This window comes from Engraulis encrasicolus, chromosome 9, assembly GCF_034702125.1.
Source record: "Engraulis encrasicolus isolate BLACKSEA-1 chromosome 9, IST_EnEncr_1.0, whole genome shotgun sequence".
Taxonomy (NCBI): Eukaryota; Metazoa; Chordata; class Actinopteri; order Clupeiformes; family Engraulidae; genus Engraulis; species Engraulis encrasicolus.
This window is the reverse complement of record NC_085865.1, coordinates 52,302,536-52,318,008: the sequence shown is the minus strand read 5'-3', so window position 1 is coordinate 52,318,008 and position 15,473 is coordinate 52,302,536. Positions and strand designations below refer to the sequence as shown.

The 15,473-nt window shown below is 41.4% G+C and overlaps 1 protein-coding gene across 1 annotated transcript in view; it reads left to right on the top strand.

Annotated features, from left to right (window-relative positions):
• Positions 1-15,473, top strand: part of LOC134455318 (polycystin-1-like protein 1) — a 39,841-nt gene that overhangs the window by 12,065 nt on the left and 12,303 nt on the right. The window contains exons 11-24 of the mRNA XM_063206340.1: positions 1,391-1,597; positions 2,194-2,271; positions 3,445-3,587; positions 4,323-4,443; positions 4,750-4,852; positions 5,211-5,403; positions 6,867-7,088; positions 8,956-9,069; positions 10,048-10,205; positions 10,990-11,090; positions 12,026-12,221; positions 12,667-12,750; positions 13,452-13,549; positions 13,892-14,013. Of these exons, the coding sequence (XP_063062410.1) occupies positions 1,391-1,597; positions 2,194-2,271; positions 3,445-3,587; positions 4,323-4,443; positions 4,750-4,852; positions 5,211-5,403; positions 6,867-7,088; positions 8,956-9,069; positions 10,048-10,205; positions 10,990-11,090; positions 12,026-12,221; positions 12,667-12,750; positions 13,452-13,549; positions 13,892-14,013 (1,940 nt within the window). The remainder of the gene's footprint in view (positions 1-1,390; positions 1,598-2,193; positions 2,272-3,444; positions 3,588-4,322; positions 4,444-4,749; positions 4,853-5,210; positions 5,404-6,866; positions 7,089-8,955; positions 9,070-10,047; positions 10,206-10,989; positions 11,091-12,025; positions 12,222-12,666; positions 12,751-13,451; positions 13,550-13,891; positions 14,014-15,473) is intronic.

Sequence of the window (15,473 nt, the reverse complement as noted above, 5' to 3'; positions counted from 1 at the left end):
ATGTTGGATGGGGGGGCGTTGGCAGGCTGATAATGAGATAGGGGGGGTTTGAGAAAAACAGTGCTACATGCACCGCTCGGACAAGCAAATGAATAGAAATACTTTATGATGTGTATACATTACATAGAGATCCCTTTAATTATTGCTACCATATAGTTTGATGTATTGAATGTGTATTGTATCTATGGTTTCCATGTCATGCCTTCGGGAAAATTGTTCTGTTCCATTCAGTAAGTCTGATACAGTCACATAACACAAAGAGACACAATAGACAGACTCCGTAACCCCACCCCACTTGGACAAAAGACAAGATGACATAGGACAAAACCCTCATTTATCTTAAATACAGTCGAATGGTAAGGTGCACAGTGCTATTAAAGTGTGATGTTACAGTTGGCTATCCTGGTAGGTATGGTAGTTTTTGAACAAGCCGTGGAAACGACTAAAATCCATGTCGTATTTCAGATATCTTCTGGATTGGAGATGGTGATTATCTTGAATCAGCTGAGGCAGCAAGTGGTCATTTATATCCGACAGGTTAGTTTTAAGTGGTTAGTTTTCATTTATTTTTTTAGTTTTGTTTTGTCTGTGAAACCGGAAATTTTGCTTTTAATGACAATAATTCATTATGCATATGTGTATAAATGTGTATAATGTGTATAAATATATAAATGCATATACAGTATACTGTGTATAGTGATACAATGCATTTTATTGTATTTGTTGTAGTCTGTTCGAACAAAACATTTGTTTCCTTGTTATAGGCTATGGCTTCCATTTTGGTGGCGTGGAGGAAGGTGACTCTGAACCGTCCGCAGGAAGACCCACAAGTTCAGTATCAGCAGTGCTGTTAGATGTTTATGGCCAACACGGCTGCATACCTAACTGATGTTATAATTATACATTATGCTACATTACATTTAGCAGACACTTTTATCCAACGCGACTTACAAACCAGGACCTATTTAATAACATACAATACTTGCAGAGTACACAGGCTGAGTTGGGTTAGTGCAATTAGTGCAGTTATAATCATTACAACTTGAAAATCAGTTTGTTTTTGGTAGACTATTAACAACCACATGAAATACCAGTATCTATTTTTTTTTACTTTAAAGAAGTCAGCTTATTTGCCTGATGTGATTAGTAGCCTCTTATTCTTTGTGTTTATACCTGCTGTCAGTGTAGCCTACTGTAGAAATCAATATGTTGTATTGTACTGTATATTCACAATATATACAATAACATGTATTTTGATTACATAGAATGTGTACTGTGTTTGTATTATGTTTGCTTTTAACCAGCCATGCAATAGTTATAGGGTTGCATTCTCCACCATGATTGTCATCTCCTTATCCTCCTGGGCGTGTAATGTAACTGATGCATGCAGGTGTGGGATTGGGCTGGAGTGATGGAGATGGAGATGGAGATGGAGATGGAGGGTTGATGTCAGAGGATGCTGATCCTGGTGCTGATGCTGAGGAGAGCTACCTGATGGACTCCAAGAGGCCCAGTCCTGTTGCCATGGAGACAACCCTACTGGACCTGAACAGAGAGCTTGTAGACCCCCAGCTGTTAGAGTCCTACACTGTTGCAGGTAAGTCAAGTCAAGTCAGCTTTATTGTCTTCATATGCACAGGTCATACAAGGAAATTAAAATGATGTTTTTCTCTATCCCATGCCAGGACACAGACATACACATGACTGACATTAACGGGATAGACATTAAAGTGCAAGACAGGACCAATGACAGTATACAAGTAGGGGTGATAAGGGGTGATATCGGTAGAGAAATGCATAAATTGTAAATGTTAGACAGTCATAGTGCCACTATTAGTGTATGCTTTAATTATACCGCGATAATGTTGAAAATTCATATTTTCCATATGCACCATTAGACCTGCTTGTATTTGTTTTGTTTGCACCACCCCATCCAAACAGGTCCCGTCAGTTCCTGAAACATTCTACTTGTTCACATTTCAATCCTACCATTATCCCACAGTGCTGAGGGATCTAATTTCATATCTGCCACTGAAATAAACCATTACATAAAATTCATGTGAAGATAACAAATTGTCGCTACTCTGTTAAAAAACACCCAGATTTCACTATGTGTGTGTGCGTGGAAAGGGCATTTTTCTTTCTTCTGACGGCCACTTTCCTTCTCTCCTTCTTTTCTCTCTCCACCACCAGGAATGTCTCCGTCTGTCATCGCGTTGAAACCTTACTCCCTCGCCCTCAACACCCGCTACATGCTCTCAGCCACCGCACGTAAGACCAGCAGCACAATCTAGTCATGCTCACTTAGCAAACCTGTTTCTTAACAAAAGATAGATTTACGCTGTATGTGTAGATCTATGGCCTTAAAGATGAAATGATACAGCAAAAAGGCGAAATGAAAACAAGAAAAGATTTTGGCTTTGACAAGCGTTAAAGAACGTTGCGTGATCAAACGGTTCTACTGTAGATTCTCACCCCTCCATATGTATGCTGTGATGTGTGCGTGCGTCTGTGTGATGACAGTTTGTCTTAGTTTGCGATGGAGGTGTCAGGTAAGGAGAAAGCAGTAGTAGGGAAATCACAGCTGTTCTGGGAAACAAATGATCCATGACCAGAAATGACAAAACGGCAAAAAGGATGAATGAAAAAAAAAATTGGTCTTGGCCAAAGTGTCACAGAATGTCCAGACTATCAAACAATTATACAATCTCATTATTTTTTCTTTTCCCCTTCAATGCATGTGGTGTGGTGTGTATTATGAAAGTTTATCATAAGTTTCCATTGGGGGTGAGTCAGGTGAGAGGTGGACAGTAGTGGGGGATTGTCTGGCAACATGATCTATTACAGCTTGTCTGGCAACATGATCTATGACATGAAAGGCAAGATACTTCTAAAAAAACAAAAAAAAATTATGAAATGATTTTTGGTTAAAGAATGTTCAAGAATGTCCATAGATCAAATTCTACCTTTACTACCTACTGTACAGTATACTTGGGGTTGTGTGTATGTTATGTAAGTTTATCTTTTTTTCCGCTGGGGTGTCTTGTGAAGAACATACCATAGGGGAAACCTAGCTGTTCAGGGAAAAATATCCATGACCTGAAAGACAAAATGTTTAAAAAAAAAACATGAAACGACAAAAATGCTGTTTGTTTTGAAACTGTGAAAAAACTGCCTAGACATCAAGTTATTGCACATTTTCGTTCTATTCCCACTTACAGTGCTGTATGACTGTGATGGAAGTTTTCTTTGTTTGTGATGTTTCTTAGCGCCATTTCTGCATGCCTTTAGAGTCTACCCTGTGTCTGGGCCAGCTCAGACATCATTGCAGTAAATAGTCACGAAAGAGGAGAGCCTTTGTATGTGTATGTGTGTGTGTGTGTTTGTGTGTGTGTGTGTGTGTGTGTGTGTGTGTGTGTGTGTGTGTGTGTGTGTGTGCGCCAGGTGAGGGGGAGACAGTAGTGGGTAGATCTCAGCTGTTCTTCTCCACACGTGGAGGCCCCGAGGGCAGCGCGTGTCTGATCCAGCCCAGCCACGGCCAAGAGATACTCACCACCTTCAGCGTCTTCTGCGCATCTGGACAAGAGGTGCTGTACTTAACAGCATGACATATTTCACCTTACTTATTTTATATTACAGTACACGTTTCAGTTGTTTTACTTTAAAGGTGTAATATTTGTTTTAGCAGTTTCTTCCCAGAATTCATGCTGCCCATTTACAAATGTTACTTCTTTTCACAAATACTTACTACCACCATCAAATTTAGTATTTATTATGACTGGGAACATTGCAGTTTTCATGCACGAAAAGGTGGATCTTCTCCATGTCGGCCATTTTGAATGTCCAGAAATAGACATTTTTAGCTGCAAAAATTGGATACTAGTAAATATAAGTTTATTACTTTGTAATTATTAATGAAAATGGTAAATTTGGCTATAGGCAGCACAGTTTCAATGAGCAGCATAGTTGAAATACCTACTCTGGCCACCATTCTATACATTGCCCCTTTAAAGTGATGTACAAAAGAGGACATAAAGAAATTCTGTATATCTGAATAAGAGGTGCCATTAAGCATATACATACAGTGTACAGTACTCAAAGTAGAGTAGAGATATTTCACTTATTCAGAGGGGTAAAAAGGGTATTGAGAAGAACATAAACCAGCTGTAGCCATATTTCAAGTAAATGTTGAAATGTGTAAACAGAAGAATTCAGATTTTGCCGCATGATATTGTGTAAGACACTTTTATATGGCATTGTGGACATTTTTGTTTATTATTTTATTTTTTGATATCTATTTCTTTATTTTTCCTCTATCACAGGAGCTGTTATATGAGTTCAGCTATTCGGTTGGCGAGAGGCCTCCTGTAGTGCTGTATGAGGGAAGAGACTTACAGCACTATTTCCACCTGCCCTCTGGAGACCACCAGCAGGACTATGAAGGTAGCACGATTAGAACTGCAAACGGAACTCATTTATATAATAGAAATGACATGTATATAATTTAAAATTACAGTCATTTCCTCCCTAGACTGATGAAGCATCTTTACTCCACATCTTTACAGTCTATTAGGCTAAACTGGGATTTCACTCACAAATACCATCTCTCTCTCTCTCTCTCTCTCTCTCTCTCTCTCTCTCTCTCTCTCTCTCTCTCTCTCTCTCTCTCTCTCTCTCTCTCTCTCTCTCTCTCTCTCTCTCTCTCTCTCTTGTCTGTGTGTCTTACAGTGACCATTCATATCGTGATAGAGAACAAGTATGGGGTAACAACCAGACCGTGTGCAGCCCCGGTGAAGGTCCTGCCCATATTTCAGAGAGAATCAGCCTCAACATACGCTCCAGAGCAGCACCTGTAAGATATGGAGTTCACAATAAATCACTTTAATGATACAGATGCAGACAAGACAGACAGGCAGACAGACAGACAGAGAGAAGAGCAGTCAGAGAGGCTTCAAAACAGACAGGAAAATTACACAGACAGACATTGTGCATGAAGAAGGACTTAACTCTCACAGTTGATAATTGGGTGTAAATTACACTGTGTGATATTTATAAAACAAATAGGCCTAAATAAATGGAATAATGAATTCATAGAATAAATAAAATAAACAAATAATTAGATAAATAAATAACAGCTAATGAATAGAATTTCAATCATCTAATGTTGTTCCTGTTCCTAACACGCTGCTCTCTCCTTCCCTTGTTTTGAGGTTCACGCTGAGCACTAGGAACCTCAGCAGTCTGGTACAGACTGGTAGCGTAAGGGACATCCAGAACTACGCTCGCCTGCTCACGAGTGTCCTCCGTAGGCTGAGCAGGGGAACTGCACCCTCTCCACAGCCCCTCTCCCATGCACACAGCACCCTGGTGGACACACTGTGCCAGCTCACCACCAGGGATGAGGTAAGAAATAGACTTCTGTTAGATCCATTTAAATATTGACTACATCACAACAGGAACAGAAATAATATTGTCTAGAATAATTGTGAGAGGGGCGAGATTTCATTAGGCTGGTGACCTGGGTTCAATTCTAACCCGAGGTCCTTTGCCGATCCTTCCCCCCTCTCTCCCACTCATTTCCTGTCACACTCTCTCTTTGTCCTGTCCTCAATAAAGGCATAAAACCTTTATCCTTTTTAAGAATAATTATGAGAATGAGAAGAAGAACAACAGCAAGAAGATGAATACCTATTGTATTATCTATAATACTAGCTATCAATAGGGACATACAGAAGGGGGAGTGCTAATGCAAGGCATACAGTGACTTTTGGAATTTGGAATGCTGCAAACAGTATCAGTTATTTTCCTAAACTTGTATTGCATTTTGTGATTAAGAGCATACGTACTGTGCATCTGGTCATTTCATTCAAATGTACCTACATATAAGGCCAAACGGGCATCTTCTCTCCTGATTTGTTTTGCAGAGATTACTGACAGACAACATTAACATCTTGGCAGATCTCATGGAATCCACTGACCATGTAAGTGATGTATTTTATATTGAGGTTGGTTGATTTATTTGTCTCCTAGGCTGCTTCTATCATAAATGAATGATGGCGCTTGCAGGGTTTTTGAATATGTTTTATGTGTATAAGAATTCTACCAGCTCTATGACATTTGCTGTCAGGGTTTGAAAATCAGGGGCACTTGTGGGTAAATTATCCCCAAATCAAGACTCGCTACCCCCAAAGACCGCTTGTATGGAAATAATAATTGAACAGAAGCTTAAGGAGCTCAGGCTAGAAACATCTCAAATATATAACATATCACTGTGATTAATGTGCAGTAAAACATAAAAACAGTATGGAGGTTATTGTCTACTTTCTTTCTTTCTTTTGTTGGTGTTTTCTTGCCGTAACTGGATAGGACTGAAAAACGAACCCTACTTGTCATCTGCACTTATTGTTCTGTATATTTCATGTGCACTTTTGTGTCTGCAATAGTTGCATGCTATGATTACCGTATGTCCTCGGTTGTAAGTTGCTTTGGATAAAAGTGTCAGCCAAATGTAATGTAGAGACAGGAGGAGACAGGAAAGCAATGGGAGGGAGAGGGAAATGACCTCCAGCCGGAATCGAACCCTGGTGTCCAATGTAGCTGTCATTTGGGGCACGGCCGGGGTTCCTGGAGGCACTGACTTTAACATTCTGTTTAACATGATGGTTTGGAGGGAGGAGTCTGCAGACTTTAAAACCTTGTTTTTTTTATTCCATGGCAGGATTACGTTTCGAACATTGTCCTCATTAGATTCTCATTCCTACAAACTCACTCCAAACCTTCAGTCATCCTTTTGTCCTGCACATGTTCCTGGGATGTGCACACTTCTCACCCTCAACTGTTTAACATGATGAACTTTGTCATCTCAGGTGACTTTGCAGAGTGCCAAGATGGTTGCCAAGCACATACAGGGCATGTCTAGTAGGCTGACGAATCAGCAGCTGTCTGGAGATGCCCGGTCATTGGAAATTAACCTTCTTACTGCCACAGTCACACTGCTGTCTCATATTTTGGAAGTCACACATCAATTCGCTGAAGCAGGGATAGATCTCACCTCTGACATCATTCGCATGATCACAGAACGGTTACTGGTAAGGCATCTTGCTTTTTTAGTTTAACATGCAGCTGTTAAAACCTGACCATGTCTCAATTCTTAGTACTGATAAATTCTATTTACGTACAGGCTATACGTATGGGCTGTTGCCTGTTATGGCTTTGAAAATATTATTTCAATAGTACAAGAGACTTTAAAATTGATTGTTCTGGTAAGGATCCTTGAGTAACAATGCAAGCAATATTATAAAAGCAATTTATATAATCCCTGCTTCAAATTTAATTTTTAATTTTGCACTTGATGGTCAGGCTCTAAATTCAATTAACACTGGCTCATCATCAAAGCGGTCTATTATAAGCCAGATACTGTGAAGAGAGAGTGATGGAAAGAAAAGCACGAAGAGATAGTGAGCCAGAGGAAGAGAATGCGAATGACTTTCCCTATTCATTAGCATTGCAATGTTACCTCTGGAGGGTTGGTTAGTATACATTGCTCTCTCCCACAGCCAGACTAAGAATGAGAGAGGAACAGAAGGCAGACGCAGAGAGAAAGTGAAAGTTAAAGAGAGAGAGACAGAGAGAGAGAGATAGAAAAATAATTTTGCGTTGCTTTGTCTTGGTTTGTCTCTTCCTCCATCTCCTCTTCCCTCCACCTCATTCTTCATCCCCTTACACCAGGGTTGCCAGATGTGACTGATGATTTCTCGTCCAATAAATGCCCAAAGGCCACCAGGGGCACTTAATTCCGCAAAATTTGAACTACATTATATTGATATTGATGGTCATACATTTGTGAAAAAAGATGGTCAAAAGATGGTCAAAAGATGGTCACAGATGGTCGTCTTTACAGTCTAGTTGGCTCGGAAACCGTGTAATCTGGCAACCCTTTCAGCCGCCCTCTTATCATGTAAGTCCGGGCTCCCCTGGGTGGTCCGTCCCACACCTTGGAGACCCCTGCTGTTGGCTCCGTTGGGGGAGAATAATAATGACAGGCTGAGCCCTCTAACCTCTGGCAGCGCTGCGTGTAGGAGGATGTGCGGGGTGGTGGTTCGCCTTGCCGTCAGTAGGGCATGCAGAGCGGTCTCAAGAACATTGTTTTAGTGAGCTTGTTAGTTGTTATCAATTGACTGAGCATCTCTACATCATAATACCCCCTATCTTTCTCTTGCTCTCTCTCTCTCTCTCTCTCTCTCTCTCTCTCTCTCTCTCTCTCTCTCTCTCTCTCTCTCTCTCTCTCTCTCTCTCTACCTTCTAAATTTATTTTCAAGTGTGTTTGTTTGTTTTAACTACGTATATTCACAGAGAAAGACAAATAGTACAAATGAATTGATGTATTTTTGCACCACAGAAACACATTAAATTAACCGAAGCTCCTGAATGCCTCCTGAAGACTGAAATCCTGAGCATAAAAATGTGGAGATCTGCCCAGTTGTTTCCATCTAATGGCTCCACCATCGGCCCTGTGACGTTTAGCTATCCCCCTGGGATAAGCTCTCTCATCACGGGGTTTGGTGACAGGGAGAGCCCATGTTTCATACCCCAGCTTTGGTTCTTTAGGATCAATCCATATTACTGGGCCAGTCCATTACCACAGGTGAGATGTGATAATGCTTGAAGTTACCTGTTGCTAAGTCGGGTCACCTGTCTCAACTTAAAAAAAAGGCTTGTGAGGAAAATTCTTTTCAAGGAGTGAGCAGTTCTCTTCATAACAAAAGTAGCCTAAACAGCCAGCCAATTCTACTAACCGAACATTTCCTCTACCGTGCCTGCACTAAAGTGTAATGTCTTGCTTACTTTGCATCCCACCACTCATTTATGTCGCCTTATGTAAGTCACGTAGATAAAATCATCTGTGAGCTGTGCCAAACAAACCCAAGTGTAACCTAATGTAATGTCTTGTTGCAGCCGATTGTGGGTTTTGCTGATATGGAGCTGTACAACTGCACCACCTGGAGGAAGATAAGAGTACTGCAGCTGGAGCGGCCTTTGTCTGTGGAGTGGCCGAGCAGGCCGCGTGATGTATGGGATGTGGAATCGCTATGACGGCCGCTCGCTCGGCATCACAGCTGTGAATAGAGTAGACGTGTTTAATGACGCTGAAAAAAGTAATGCGCAAAGAATGCAATTAATTTAACAGAAGTGAGCGCCCGTTTTTTTGTGGGAGTGTTATTTATTTGTGCAGTTTGCTTTTATATATTTATTTATTTTCAACAGAGGTGGTTATTTATTTGTCTGTATGTTGGCGTAAAGGAATAGCAAGACGGGTCACTTATTTTAAAATGACAAAATAAAACAGATGGATAGCCTACTACTTTGCTTAAATGAAAGCCTTATGAAGCAAACCTGAAGATATTGAAACAAAAAATAATCAACAAAAGGATTGAACATAAACGCCATGATTATATGTACCATTAGGTTATTCGAAATCCCCAAGACAAACTCTAAGCAGGGAGATTTTTTTTTAAGGCAGGGACAAAATTATACTCCTGAATATTTCTGAGCTCTCTCTCCCAAATCATCCTGATGAATAATTCATAAATCAGACAGAATAATTCATGACTTGTTCATTCTAACTAATAATTTAATGAATGTTCAGGCAGAGCTGAAATGCACTCAAAATGCTTCCAGAATGTTAATAGAAATGCGGAAAAAAGAAAGAAAGTGAAAAACACACATTACATTTTATAGTGTCAATTCAGCGCTTAGGGAGTCAAAAGGTAACACTAACCAGCCGAACTCCCTACTGTAAATGTTGATTTAAGACCACCAAAATGTACTGTGCTGTTACCCAAACTGGGGGGGGGGGGGGTGCTGAATTTTTACATTTCATGTGAATTAAATTAGAATTTAGTCTTATTAATGGACAAATAATATTTGGTGTTTGGAATATGGGAGGGGGTCTCAAAAATATTTTTAGGTCCAAACGGGGGTCGCAGCAGAAAAAGCTTTGGGAGCCACTGCAGTAATCAAAACACTCACGCGATCTCTCCCCAACAGGCCATTCTTGTTGAAGGAGAGAGCTTCTCGCTGCAGTCCAGTGGGGTGAATGTGCACCGCTTCAACGTGACGGCGGCTCTGCTGAGTCAGGCTGTACTGGTGACGCTGCGGTTCACTTGGCCTGCCAACCGCACCTTTCCCATCATGCTCCTCTTCAGGTCTCACATGGCTCAGCCAATCACATCTCATCATAATCACAAACACACAGGAGCACAAAGGCGTTCAGATACCGAACGGTTTATTTGATGTAACAGTTCAAAGATCCATGCACAGCTTCTAGGTGCTGGTAAACCGCAGAGGTGTTCAATACTTCAAAAGAAAGAAGTCTACTGCACATTTTCTTGACTTTATGCCCGTTTATTCAGAACAAACAAAGGGCGAAACGCATTGTTCACTCTGAATAAACGAGCAAAATGTCAAGAAAGTGTGCTGTAAACTAATTTCTTTTGAAGGTTTATTTGATGCGTATCTGTTTACAGTTTGATACATATCTAACTACTGCACTGTTTGACTTTTGTGAAGCATGTGTCATTGAACTGCCGCTGTGTATGACCTGTTCTTTGCAAATAAACTGCCTTTACCATACCCAAGTCAGCAGATAGATCCTGTAAAAGCATACAGTAGATAGATAGAGTGACAGATTTGATTTGTTATAGTGCATAATGTAATGCGATGTGTAATGCGAAATGACTAGGATTTGAAGCTGGAGCACACTTAGTTTTTAAACATGACTGACGTTTCAGTGTCACCACACCTTTTTCAGAGTCTCTGAAGAAGGTAACAATGAAACGTCAGTCGGGTGTTTGCACAAAATAAATGTTTAAAAACTAAGTTGCATTGTGCTCCAGCCTCTACCCTCTAGTGATGTTTGTCCCACTGTGATGCACCTACAAGTTGAGGGATGAAGCGTAGAGTCCCAATTGAACTGTGATTCCTTACTAGGGTGTCAGAGAGTCCCACCCCTGATGTGTACTCCATAAAGAAGATCCATCGCTGGAACCAAGAGGCCCTTCACATTTTCATTCCTCCGTCCAGACTTCTTGGTTTGAATTGCTTTTCATTCTTTCTTTGAAATACATGTTTGGGCTTTTTGAGCCTTTATGTGACATGATGATGATGAACAGACAGAAAACAAGACAGAGAGAGAGAGAGAGAGAGAGAGAGAGAGAGAGAGAGAGAGAGAGAGAGAGAGAGAGAGAGAGAGAGAGAGAGAGAGAGAGAGAGAGAGAGAGAGAGAGAGAGAGAGAGAGAGAGAAATTGCCCAAGCTGGACTTGAGCCCCATGGCATGCAGCCAATACATGGTCAAATCAATCAATCAATCAATCAATCAATCAATCAATCAATCAATCAATCAATCAATCAATCAATCAATCAATATGTATTCATAGCACAATATCACAACTAAAGCCAACTGCTTTCAAATACACATACACATTCCCACATTCCCACACCAGCTCTGGAGGCTGCCAAGAAGGCTCCAATTGTCCAAGCACACACACACACACACACACACACACACACACACACACACACACACACACACACACACACACACACACACACACACACACACACACACACACACACACACACACACACACACACACAGAGTAATAATAGATACTAATAGATACATTAGATACATTAGATACTAGACCTAGAGCTGGGAGACTATGTCTGTGATAGTTTCACTTCTCTGAAAGGCGTCATCAGATCTTGCGGATGCGAGGGAGGGATCTTGTATGCCGACACTTTTCAACTTGAGGTCTTAATTGTCTCCGGGGTGCATTAGCACATTGCGCCACAGCACCTCCAGCTTTCATTCATTTAGCATTAATTCACAGTGCTGTATTTATGTACATTATTACCTATAAATGGCAAATGGCCATGACGACGAGAGTAGCTGGCTGCTCTTTAATGAAGGGGCTCAAGCCTTTATACGTATTTTATATGTTTCCTTTATTTTTTATTGAACAGATATTGGCACTGGCTACATGTCCATCCTCAACGCTGACTATGACAAGCCACTTGGGAGGAAGTACATCGCTCCCATGGTGAACTACACGTTAAGGATGGAGTCTGTCAGCTGTCTGTCATGGGACGGTGCCAGCCAATGGACATCGAGGGGCTGCAGCCCTCAGGCAAGCCCCGCCTCCAACACTGTCATCTGCAGGTGTGTGTGTGTGTGTGTGTGTGTGTGGGATGTGGGGGGTTGATTAGTGTGGGGGGTTGATAATTTATTTTATTTTATTTAGCACTTGTCACACAGATGGATTGGGTGGTTGTTTTTAAATACGGGAAATCTGATTTGATATAAGTAATGGCTTGTCAGACTGGATAGGTTTTTTTATTCTCTTGGTACATTAAGGGTTTGTGAGACACAACTGTTCCTCTCTCTCTCTCTCTCTCTCTCTCTCTCTCTCTCTCTCTCTCTCTCTCTCTCTCTCTCTCTCTCTCTCCGTCTTGCTTAGCATTCTGCTTTCCTGATGGTCCCCCGAGGGGCCCGGTGTGGAAGGAAGTGCATCTGCGATAACAATCTGCCCGTGCCTTATTTCGCCACGCTTTAAATTCAATTTGAATAATTTAACTCTTCATTTTTTTTATACATTCTGTTTCAGTTGCAGCCATCTCTCCACCTTCACGGCGACGTATCAGACCGTTCAGAGCTGTGTGGACTTTGTGGACGCGTCTGAGTTCATCAAGTGAGCCAAAACACACTCTGAATAAACAGTTTCAGAAATGTTTCATATTTACATATGGTGCGGCGTGATAAATGAAAACAGAAGGACTGAAAAAAAAAACAGAAAAGCTGAAATCATACACATGGTTATTATTAAAGGGAAGCGCATCAAATGAGGTAAAACAAACTAAAAAAAACCCAAAATTATCAGCAGGTCCATCACAATAAATGAGAAGCAGATACATGATGAGATGAATGGGAAATGAATTCCTTAATTTGTTTCGAGATCAATAATAATCAAAGTTTTTCTACTCAACTAGCAATAGTACATATTTACATGTGCTTCAACACATTATAACCAGATGAAAAACAGTGACTCGTGATACTAGATACATGAGAAATGCGTCATGTCCACATATGGGTTTGACTGTGTTTGCTAAACACTCATCTGAAGTAATTGTTATTTAAAGAAAATGCTAAATGTCCACAACACTGTTACATGCTCCCAAATATTTAATGGCACTATGTTTCGGATGTTCCAACGCTGCACTTGATGAAGGACTGATTGTCCAAAACGTTGTGCCATTACATTTTTGGGAGCGTAGAACAGTGTTGTTGACATTGATCATTCATCATCCTTTAAGTTATCTTCTGTTTGTTCCCTCACCTGTGTTACTGACATGTGCACATGTTCTCTGCTTTTTCTAAATGTTATTTGCCCAGGCCCATCAATAGCCAGGCGCCATACTGGGTGATTGGGCTGTCCCTTGTAGCATTCGCCTTGATGGCTCTCATGTGTCGGCGTGCAGATGCAGACATAGGTGAAACAGACTCCCACGCAAGCAAGCACGCACGCACGCACACACGCACGCACACACAGTAACACACACACACACGAAGTAGCACACACACAAACCCACAGCCACACACATACACAGTAACACACACACACACACACACACACACACACACACACACACACACACACACACACACACACACACACACACACACACACACACACACACACTGCACATTTGTCTGCTGTTTAAATAAAGCGTATTGTGCAAATACTTATGCATGAAATGTATAATAATATATTCTAATATAATATAATATAATTATATTCTTGATGTTTTCTGACCCTATGTGCTTGGATGCAGGACATCATGGTGGATTAGGCTCCGCCCCTCTGGTGCTGCCAGACTGCGGGCCGTTTGACGGACAGCTGTATGCTGTCACCGTGGAGACCGGTCTGCGCTCGCCGGCCCGCATGACAGCCAAGGTAGTGACTGGCGACGCTCCCCACAGACACAATGGAGACAGGCTGCAGGGACAGCCCAGACACGTGTGTGTGTGTGTGTGTGCGTGTGTGTGTGCGTGTGTGTGTGTGTGTGTGTGTGTGTGTGTGTGTGTGTGTGTGTGTGTGCGCGCGTGCGTGCGCGCTATATGTATATGTGTGTGTTTGTGCATATGCGTGCGAGTGTGTTTGTGTGTGTGTGTGTATGTGTGTGTGTGAGTGTGTCTGTGAGTACTACTATATACGGTGTGTGTGTGTGTGTGTGTGTGTGTGTGTGTGTGTGTGTGTGTGTGTGTGTGTGTGTGTGTGTGTGTGTGATAAGCCATGGTAGTGATGGTGGCGTCCCCACAGACACACGGCCACCATACTGACAGGCGGCAGGACAGATGCTACAGCAAGGACTGCATACGGCATTGGGATGGTGTGTGTGTGTGTGTGTGTGTGTGTGTGTGTGTGTGTGTGTGTGTGTGTGTGTGGCCAATGGCCAGTCAGCCCTAATCAGCCCCCTGGCACACACACAAACACACACACACACACACACACACACACACACACACACACACACACACACACACACACACACACACACACACACACACACACATACACACACACATCTGACATTGGTTAATTGTGCATATTTCAGCTGTGGGGTTTTAAATAAGCCTAATTATATAATTGGATATTTGTGTTTCCTGACTAAATGTTTGCTCTTGCCGATTTTTGTGGACATAGGGATTTTTCGCAGTATATTATTTTCATATTCACTGTCAAAATGTTCGCCTAGTAAGGAATTTATATGCATATGTTAGTTAGCCTCTAAATGTGTATCAAGATAATTTATGTAAACAAGGATCAAATGTGGATATTACTCTACATTGTTTTGCATGCTGTTGTGTCCATGGTGTTGATGGTTGTTTTGCAATAGTGATATATAAGGTGTTCCTTGTTGTCTTTGTGATCTGTATTTTATATATATATACAGTATATATATATATATATATATATATATATATATATATATATATATATATATGTGTGTGTGTGTGTGTGTGTGTGTGTGTGTGTGTGTGTGTGTGTGTGTGTGTGTGTGTATATTTTAGGGGTGTTTTTGTCTTTGTTGAAATAGCCCCTAGTCAGTAGATTTTGACCAGGCCGAATTCAAACCTCGGTCCTCATGGCCAATTTGCAAATTCACGATAAGCATTAGGCGTACCGATAGTGCCACAACACCCCCATGATCTATGTGTTTGTGGCGAAGCCGAGCTTGGTGTAATGGTTGGGGAGTTAAACTGGACTGTAGATCACAGGGTTTCAGATTCAATCCCCACCCTTAACAATCCCTTCCTCTATCCATGACTGAAGTGCCCTTGAGCAAGGCATCTAACCCCACATTGCTCCAGGGACTGTAACCAATACCCTGTGAATAACTGTAAGTCGCTTCT